The 10,583-nt window shown below is 38.4% G+C and overlaps 1 protein-coding gene across 2 annotated transcripts in view; it reads right to left on the bottom strand.

Moving 5' to 3' along the window:
- Positions 1 to 10,549, bottom strand: part of EXOC5 (exocyst complex component 5) — a 66,759-nt gene extending 56,210 nt beyond the window's left edge. The window contains exon 1 of one of the 2 annotated variants that reach the window (XM_002753942.7): positions 10,293 to 10,549. In XM_002753942.7, the coding sequence (XP_002753988.1) occupies positions 10,293 to 10,319 (27 nt within the window). In that variant the 5' untranslated portion in view covers positions 10,320 to 10,549. Of the gene's footprint in view, positions 1 to 10,178 lie in introns of both variants that reach the window. The other variant, XM_009006081.5, reaches the window with a different exon arrangement.
- Positions 10,550 to 10,583: the final 34 nt, after the last annotated feature.

A 10,583-nucleotide genomic window follows, 5' to 3' on the forward strand; every position in this document is an offset into this window, starting at 1 on the left:
TGTTATCCTCAGAGACAAATGATCATAAGGGTTTAAGAGAAATCGGCAATTGATCCCTAAGGGATGGAAGTTCTAAAAAAGCTAAAAATTAAAAAAAAAATTATGCTTATAAAAGCAAATAAATCCAATGCCTTGCTTTCTAGTACTTTACCTTGCTGCAAAGGTGCTTATGAGAAAAAGACAGCCAAATTAACACATCCTAAGACCTCCAAATGACCAAATCCTCCCAAGAGACTGCTCAAACAATTCCCTGTAATACAAATACCTGTAAACAATTTTTTAAATCCTTTAAAATTTTATAAGCCTGACAAAGGTATAGCTTCACTTCATTTTACTACAGTAATCAAAAGCAAAAATTATCAAGCCAAAACAAAAATCTAAGAACTATGCACTAAGATACTATCACATGAAATTTAGCTTTACATAATTGGTTGTTATATTGCTCCATTAAACTGATTTTACATGCTTTACAAATGTTACCAATTTTAAGATTAAAATATGGTGTTTGTCACTGTGGAAGACAGTGTGGTGATTCCTCAAGGATCTAGAACAAGAAATACCATTTGACCCAGCAATCCCATTACTGGATATATACCCAAAGGATTATAAATCATTCTACCATAAAGACGCATCCACCCATTTGTTTACTGCAGCACTGTTCACAATAGCAAAGACCTGGAACTAACCCAAATGCCCATCAATGATAGACTGGATAATGAAAATGTGGCACAAATACACCATGCAATACTATGCAGCCACAAAAAAGGGCAAGTTCATGTCCTTTATAGGAACATGGATGAGGCTGGAAACCATCATTCTCAGCAAACTAACACAGCATGTTGTCACTCATAAGTGGGATTGAACAATAAGACACATGGACACAGGGAAGGGAACATTACAGATCTGTTGGAAGATAGGGGGCTAGGGGAGGGATAGCATTAGGAGAAATACCTAATGTAGATAATGGGTTGATGGGTGCAGCAAACCACCATGGCACATGTATACCTATGTAACAAACCTGCATGATCTGCACATGTATCTCAGAGCTTTAAGTATTTTTTTAAATGGTGTTTGTGGTCATTTCTACTGAAAAATCCCTTAGATGTCAATCCCTTGGTCAGAAACATAAATCCCTAATTTAAACAATGTTGCATCCTTGACAAAAATCCAACTTTCATATTTTTTTCTAGCTCCATTCCCAGTAGTAGATCAAATAGATTGTGTTGGAACCACCCACAAACTCAAAGAAACTAGAATATTTTCCCCTATCCTAAGTAAAAAAAAAAAAATAAGTCTCAGGTCATTTCAGAGATATTTCTGTATCCTGTTAAACCAACTAACCCATTGGTTCAAAAATACTGCCTATCATATATTTTCCTTAAATTTATTATGGATACCACTGTCTAGCAAATCATTAAAACACTACCTCCTTTTAGTTAGAAACTTCCCTATATAATTGCTACTACACTATCAAACTCACATACACACTTTTTTTTTTTTGAGACAGAATCTCACTCTATTACCCAATCTGCAAAGCACTAGTACAATCTCCGCCACTACAAACTCCACCTCGTGGGTTCAAGCATTTCTCATGTCTCAGCCTCTTGAATAGCTGGGATCACAAATGTGCACCGTCACGCCCAGCAAATTTTTGTACTTTTAGTAGACACAGGATTTTGCCATGTTGGCCAGGCTGGTCTCTAACTGCTGGCCTCAAGTGATCTGCCCACTTCCATCTCTCAAAGTGCTTGGCTTACAGGTGTGAGCCACTACACGCAGCCAAGTCCATACTCTTATGCCTACCCTTTAGGGTTCTTAACTTATGCCACCCACCCAAATTGCTCTGTACCTCAAAACGAATAGCCATACTTCCATCAGACTATTCCGGTATTCCTTTCAAGCCCACGCTACTCCTGCTTCCTAATCTGTGGCCAGGTAACTCACCCCACCAAGTATGCCCTTTCTCCTCCAACAATTCAAACACTACTAAACCATTACTCAAAACCTGGCTTCGTTCCCATTTCTTCTTTGAAGGGTTCCTTCACTACACGGTCTCCACTGATTTCTCCACTCTTAAACCCCTATGAAGCTTAAAAGTTCAAATTCCAACAGAGAATATTACTAATTGTCATTTTGTCATTTACTGACTTATAATCACTTTCATAAGTTTCACTCTTTTCTCCGTACTTAAATTGAAGGCAAGGGGAGCTGTGTCATACATTTCTCTCGCTTTTCAGCTGTAGTCAATAGAACAATGCTGAGCACACCAAAACACTAGTTAATTGGTGGCCATGGCTGGAACCCCTGCAGCAGGTCTTGAAAGACATGCTCCTGATCCATATATCCAAAACGAAAAAGGCAAGACCACCAACCCACAATCCAGAAATAAAGAACAGGCATTATATGCTACTATCAATCCGAGATTCTAACAGAAACTAAATATGAACCTAAGACAATTCTGGCATGATAAAGAACTAAAATAATTTTACATTTGGCCTCTACTTTCTAACCCCATTTTCTTAGATTTTCAATGAGATTCTTTACATGTTTTCTGCATTTTAACAAATAAATTATATTTATTGACTACCGATTTTTTAAAAAGCACCACAATGTTTTGTCTCAGGCTAGCAAAATGGATTTCAAAAATAGCATGAAAAGGCAGAAAAATAAAATACACTAAGACACAAATATAAGACAAATTTTGAAACAGTACGTTTGAAAACTACTTGTGACACTACAAGAAAAATAATTTGACCTTTTAAAATTAAAGTCAATTTTAACATCCAATCTTGAAGCCCTGTAAACTATGAAATTAGCCAATTAATCATGTTATCAGAATTGTTTTGAAGACTATCTAAATGATGGTAGTTTAGACTCTTACAAAATATTTTAGATTCTCTTAAGCAAAATATTTTAATAGGCTAGTCTATATCTCATTTTGAACAATAAAGTAATATATCTGATATCTATGTCCAAAAGGGAGAGGTAACAAAATGTTACAATTCCTTTTATGCTAGTCTCAGCAGAATCATACAACTAGATTTAAAACTTGCAGTGCAAGAATGTTTAAATATCATCATAGTCCAGCTCTTTCACCTCATTTTTACATATAAGGAAACTGAGGAAATGAAATTTAAGTCTCATAAAGGTACTAAACCAGTAAATCTAACCCAGAGATTTTTCCCACTTTATTATACTGCCTTTAACATTATATAGACTGTGTAAATTATTACTTAAAATATTTAATAAAATCTGCCACTAGTATTTCAAATAAAATTAAGTATATTTACAAATTTACACATTAAATATTTTTACAGGCATTTAATAAACACCTTTGAGATGAAATTAAATGAGAAGCAAGGAAACATTTGCTTCTTTGGTTTATTATATCCTGAATAAGAAAAGATATATAAACAACTATATTCTTATTTTCATATTTCAGCTTCAAGGAAATAGCATCAGAAAAGTCTGTGAAGTTTTAAAAATATATATATAAACTACTAACAATCAAACTTTTAAATCATGTATCAGTCAACTAGAACTTTCATTTAACTTGTAAGTTTTATATTTGCAGGGGGTTACATTAAATTGGAATCGACTTTTAAAAGAACAAGGCAATCAATCACTCTTTCAAATCTGTCTCACACACCCCTCAACTATCTAATTTCCTGGGAACAACAGGAATTCAGTTATCTTAAATTACACACAGGCATTCTATAATACTGTCCTCAATTTAATGACTTGCTTATTCCAAGAGTTCACTTCCAAGTTGGTTTGACTGGAGGACTCCAAAGCATAAAATACTTAAATGGAATTCTATTATTCTTAAGCATCAACCTCTACCTCTATCATTCTTTCCACTAAGACCAGAAAAAGGTTATTAGATCTTGGTGTAAATAAGAAATTAATCAGCCTCCGTTCCAATTATCTATTGCTGCCTAACAACCACTTGAATACTCAGCAGCCTATAATAGCAATAATCATATTGTTCACAAATCTGTGATTTGGGAAGGGCTCAGCAGGGAAATGGGTCTCTGCTCCAAGTGAAATCAACGGGGGCTGCTCAACTTGGCTAGAAGAGACTCTTCCAATATGGCAAGTTGATGTTTACTGTTAGCTGGAAGTTCAGCCAGAGCCAAGGGTGAAGGGCCTTGGTTCTTTCAAAGGGCTGCTTGGGCTTTCTCTTGGCATAGCTGCTCGAGTCCAAGAGGTTAGGTCATCAAAGGTGATCCATCTGGCCCTCTATGGGGCCTACCTTTGTAAATCACTATAAAGCATCACTTCTACTGTAGTCATAGGCCTGTACAGATTCAAGAAGTGAGCATAGACCTTACTTCCCTATGGGAGGAGCATAAACATCACAATGTAGAATGGCAGATCTTGGGGCCATCCTAAAAAATGTAACCTTCCACAGCTCCTTTTTGTAATCCTCTCCTACTATAATCTCCTACGTCTTAGATCAATTACTCTGAGTCAGCTTAGACTGAGAAGACTGAAGGCTTTCCCTCCCTAATAGAGCATCAATCTAGTTCTCATGTGAAACCACTTAAATTGAAAGGGGCTACCACTTAATTTTTCAAAATGAATACTACTCTTTTAATGGTATTCTCCTAAGCAATTTAAATTTCTCAACTCCATTTAGTAATCAAAATAAACTTCTGAAGTAGATACTATTATTTTCCCCATTTTACAGATGAGAAAACTGAGGCACAAAGAGGTGGGTAACTTGCCCAAGATCACACAACTAATAAGGGGCAGAGCTGATAGATGTCATCCACCTCCCAGCTAAATTACCACCCATATAAAATGATACTTCCTAAACTGCTATCTCTAACTGTGATCTCTTTTTGAGTTACTCACTCATATTTCCCATCTGCCTTGTGGACTTCTTTACCAGAATGTCTTGCTAAAAACTCAAAGTGTAAATATGCATTTTTAATGAACGTATTATTTCTTCCCCCTGAAAGGGTCCTTCTAATTTTCTCTGTCACACTTAATCACCTCCAAAGTTCACAAATTTGGAATTTTAACTGCTCAGTAATCAAATTCTTTTGATTCTTCCTCTGAAATGTCTTTTCAAATTTCTGCTCTGCCTCCATTGAATTAGGTTAGACTTTCACCTGCCTAATCAATCAACAGTTAATTCTGGAACACTAGCAAATGACAAGAACTGTCATTACCAAATGACAGAAACTATGTCAGGTTGCCCATGATCCCTATTTTCCCAGCTAACAATTTCTTCCCCATCGAAGGCCATTCTTCACACTAACATTAAAATTGTTTGTCTCACCAACCCCTACCCAAAAAAGTAAGGTCAGCCCTCTTCCATGATGTATAAAAGGCCTTCTTAAAACTTCCCCCGGGGCTTGGCGAAGTGGCTCAAGCCTGTAATCCCAGCACTTTGGGAGGCCCGAGGTGAGGGGATCACTTGTGTCCTGGAGTTTGAGATTAGCCTGGGCAATATACTGACATTCTGTCCCTACAAAAAATAAAGTATTAGCTAAGCGTGGTGGCATATGCCTGTAGTCCCAGCTACTCAGGAGGCTGAGGTGGGAAGATCGCTTGAGCCTGGGAGGTCGACACTGCAGTAAGCTGTGATTACACTACTGCACTCCAGCCTGGGTGACAAGAGTAAGACCTTGCCTCAAAAAACAGAAAAACTGATGGTCTCAATGCCTTGCCACCACTCCTATTCTTAAAACGTGCACACGCACATCCTAATTGTTCTCAACTGCCTCACCTTACAACAAATTGGAGTCATCTTGTGTCCCTGCCTTGAAATACCCATCTCCTTAAGTTTCTAGTCATCCATGAACATCCAGTTTCTATATGCCATTGAAAGCTTTCCTAATAATACCCGGAAAAGATTCTGTACTCCCACTGTATTAATGTATTAACATGTCCGTCTCACACAGCCAGATGTGTCATTCACTATCTTTTAACTCTAGTACCTGGAATGATGTCTGGCCTAAACATTCATCCAAAGTTTGCAGAATGAATACATTTTATCATATACAAGATAGTACGATTGGTAACCAAGTTCTATAAACACTTACTTAACAACTAATATGGTCAAAATAAATAGCATTTCGGCACCCTGACAGCAACGGGGTGCTCCTTACTTGTATATCTCATGTTCAATAGTATATACCTGGCTAGCTAATTGAACAAGAGACATCATTTTCAATGAGTCTGTTTAAACAGCTTTGGTAATTTAGTTTGAAGAACTGAGACAAATAAATATGGGAACATGTGTTCTTCGATATTCACACTTTAATTTGGAAGTCAAACAACCATTGCTATCATGGCAAAATTACCTGACCTCAAGCACTATTATCAAAGAACCTATGCTTACAGAAAGAAAAACAAATGAATTTTTAATCCTGACATTTAGGACCTCCACAGTTAAACCCCAATTTACCTTACATGCCACTCATCCTCTTTATGTATGCTATACTCCAGCCAAAATGAACCCTCCCTTTGTCTTGGCTTTTATTGTCTGCTTTACTGAAAAGTCCCTCCACCCAGTTCCACACTCAAATCTAACTTATCCTTTGCAGATAATTCAAATGACACCTTCCGATCCTTTCCTTCTTCTAGAGGTAATCTTCCCATCCTCTCAATACCTATCGTACTTTATGCAGACCTCTCTGAAACCAATTATAATCTTATTTTTAGAGTAAGGAATCAAATTATCTAGCTACCTTCTCTCCCTCTATTTGATAAAAAGGGCAGGTTCTATACTTAATTTCCAAAGTATGTAATTCACAAAATTAACAGGCAGTAAAAAAACAAAAGTCTCTAAAAAAAGAAAGAAAACAGTCTGATTGTGGAAAAAGTTTGGGAAATGGATTTCTCAGAATCTTTAACATATTAAGGTACACTCTACATCTCCAATGAAACAGACTATGCTCATTTTCATAACTTATTTGGTCACTGAACCCTTTTTAGTTTCTGCAGCACATCTCGAATGATTAATATTTCTATGACATGCCCTTTGAGACATGCAGCCTCGTTAATTTCAGAACCTTATCTTGAACTTAATAGGTACTCAACAAATATCTGTAGAATGAATGAATAATTAACCGTAGTTACTAACCAGGAACTCTCCCATAATGGTTGCCTACACAGAGAAAACAGAAGATTCTTGAAGAATCATGGGGGAAAAAATAAGCAAATGAGAAAAGAAGGTCCTCAGTAGCATAATAAAAGAAGAGAGGAATATTTGCAACAACATAAAAAGAACTGGTGGGGCACGGTGGCTCACCCCTGTAATCCCAGCACCTTGGTAGGCCAAGGTGGGTGGACTGCTTGAGCCCAGGAGATCAAGACCAGCCTGGGCAACATGGTGAAACCCTGTTTCTGCAAAAAGTTTTTAAAAATTAGCTGGGTGTGGTGGCAGACATCTGTAGTCTCAGCTACTCTGGAGGCTAAAGTGGGAGGATGGATTATGCCTGGAGGGTAGAGGCTGCAGTAAGCAGTGATCACACAACTGTACTCCAGGCTGTGCAACAGAGTGAGACCCTGTCTCAAAAACAAAGAAAAGAGAAAAAAATTTAAAATTTCTGAGCCCAGCCACTTTGTATATGTAGAAGATATAATTTATCCATACCACACAAGAATCCCTATTTAGAATGTCCATCCTGAGATTTAAAATCACTGTAGATGGATCTTTTCAGAAAGATCTGTCAACAAAGGTTGAAACTAAGAAGGTAGTCTGAGAAACTTCCAGGAGATACACTATTACAATAGCCAAATCATCTATTACTAAATCATTTCAGTCAACTGAGAAAACATTACAGTTTGATTTTGTTACATGAAGTTGTTTTTGTTAAGTGTCACGGGACCAACAAGATTTTAAAAGAAGAGTTAACACAATTAAATTTCATGGATTCAAAAGCTTTAGTTTGTTTTCATTTAACTTCTCTTAACATGAAAAATGAAAGGACAATTCTATTTAATAGTGCATAAAAATCAGGATGCATAAAAACCAAATATCCTTGACTATACCCCGCCTTCTGTTTCCCACAGCTCTCCAGCTGTGACTAAGAAAGGCAAGAAGGAGAAAAAGATACTTCCTGTGACTTGTACTACAACCTAGATGCTATGGCAGGAAACTGAGCAGTGATAGGATTTTTTTTCCTCCTCCTTCCAAAGCAAAGAGATCAACTTTTCACTTGGGGCTGAAAACTTATACAAGAGTAGAGTCCACTGGAGGGCTGGATTCATAGCCCTATCAGAAAAGATAGATGCACTTCTTAATTTTAAGTACTAAAACTTAACTGTAACTATTACGCTTTTAATTTTTATGAAGCAACAGGCTACATACAGTCAGGAAAAAAAATCTCATAAGTTTTAAGATCTATAAATATGTTTAGATTTGTTCTAAAAATCCTCTGGCCTAAGGGTAGTCTAAGGACTACTGTCTCTATTATCACTGAATCTTTCTGGCTACCATGTAACTGGAGTCACTAAATTATGTTAAATACTAATCTGGTTTCACTACTTAACCTAATGGCAGGACCCCAGAACGCTAAAATATGTATTTCCCCATCTCCTCCCCTTCCCTTCTATGGAGGGGCAGGGAAAAATCAAACATATTTCCAAATAAGGTACTGAAATAATGTAAAACATTTAAATAAAAATATACATAAGATGGTCCAAGGCACAACTGAAACTGTCAAGCAGGATAAACTCAAAGGATAATGTCTTATGAACTGTATGACAACATATATAATAGTTTTCTGGTAAGAGCTGGCTTGTCAGCAAATGTATTAATTAAAGATCTCAAACAACTTCATTGTTTTCTCCCTTTATAAGATGTGAAAAATAAAACAAAGAACCACAGCACTACTTAGTACTTTGCCCAGGGACTCAGTAAAAGTTCTTAGCAGGAAAAATGTCTCCTCGTTCTTGTGTCAATAAACAGATGACACAATTTTGGAATTACAGAAATTAATGTAGCACATCTCTCAACATTTATCTGAGAAAATACAATATCTCTTAAGTCTTTCTTGTAATTACAATCCTTCATTCACAAATTACTGTCTTATTACAACTTATTATAACAATAACACATAAGTTACTCCTCCCAAAAAAAGTGTTATCTATCCAAAAGCTGACTGATATGCAAAATATAGTAACAATAACAAATGTAAAGTTCCATTTATTAAAACTGTGGCATTCAAATTGTAAGCCACAAAAACTGCAGAATCTTAGGCAGAAAAAGGATACAATTTTCATTTATTGTAGATTAAAGTCTTAATTATTACACCTGTCACTCTGTGAAACACAAACATACACACAAAAAAGGGGTATTTCTTTTTTTATCTGGTTTCACTTCTTTCACACAAGGAGATGCTTTTTATAGGTTTGGTTGTCCAATTAGAGTTTTCCTATTCTATTATCTCAAACTTTTATCACAGCTTCTTACAGCGGACTTCACGAAATTAAATTTTAAAGTTTACATACTGAAAACACTCGAGGAATGACATTAGTATTTTCACTATTAAGTGTTAAGGATTCTCTAGCTTGCAGTTAGGTGATTTTACAATACACGTAAATGCATATAATACACTTAAGGTGTATTATATATAGGAAACGTTAGTTTTATAGTATCCATTTTGGTTTCATAATACACGTAATTGCCTTGAGTTTATTACATGAAATAAAGTGTTCACTTGAATTTTGCCTCCCTTCAGTCGAAAGGGTTAAGTAGGTCCTATTGTCCCAAAAAAAAAAAAGGTCCCAGCCTTTTCAAATGCAAGGTTAAACTGACAGGCATATGCATCCCACCAGCAACCTTACTAATGGAATAATTATTCAAAACAAGAAGCCCCCAAGAGTCCCGATCTCAAGTGGCTTCCTCCTATTATTGCCGCGAGGATTCCAGCGACAAGACAAGGCTCGCCCAACCTGAGGCTCCTGACTCTCTTTCCTCGTCCTGAAGTCAGACCTTCCCACTCCTCATCCCTAGTAGACATCTTCCAACATCCGAACCTTCCAGATTCCCACTCTTGCCCCCACAGACAAAACCAACCTTCCTCCCTCCGGACGCCCGGCTTCCTCTCTCTGCCGCACGGCCGCCCAGCCCACCTCGGCCCCAAGCCACCCCTCCCCCATTTCACGCTCCGCCCGCGCTGACACGGATTCGCCACCCCAACCCCTCAGTTTCGCACCTCTCTCCCGAGGGCTCCTCCTGGGCAGCCAGCGAACGCCCGTTCCTCGGCCCGCCCACCCAGCTGCCTGCAAACCCCGGGCCTGCCACTCCCTGAAGAGCCGACCGGGCCCACCTCGAAGAGCTCGGCCGTGGTAGCCATCCCGGCCGGCTGAGAGGCTCGCCCCGCACTGGATGCCGTCTCCGCTTCACATGCTGCGCCTCAGAGGCGCGGCGCACAGGTCTCCGCTCCGCTCGCCAGCTCCGGCTCCAGGCCGCCGCGGGCTCCCCGACTCCCCACAGATCCCAGGCGGGCCGGGAGAGCGGCCATGAAGCGAAGCCGCAGACGCCTGTCAGCTGCCTCCCGGCGCCACCCGCGCTGCTCCCATTGTCACCGCCTCATACGCCGGAAGTGGAACTGCGCGCG

Source organism: Callithrix jacchus, chromosome 8 (genome assembly GCF_049354715.1).
Source record: "Callithrix jacchus isolate 240 chromosome 8, calJac240_pri, whole genome shotgun sequence".
Taxonomy (NCBI): Eukaryota; Metazoa; Chordata; class Mammalia; order Primates; family Cebidae; genus Callithrix; species Callithrix jacchus.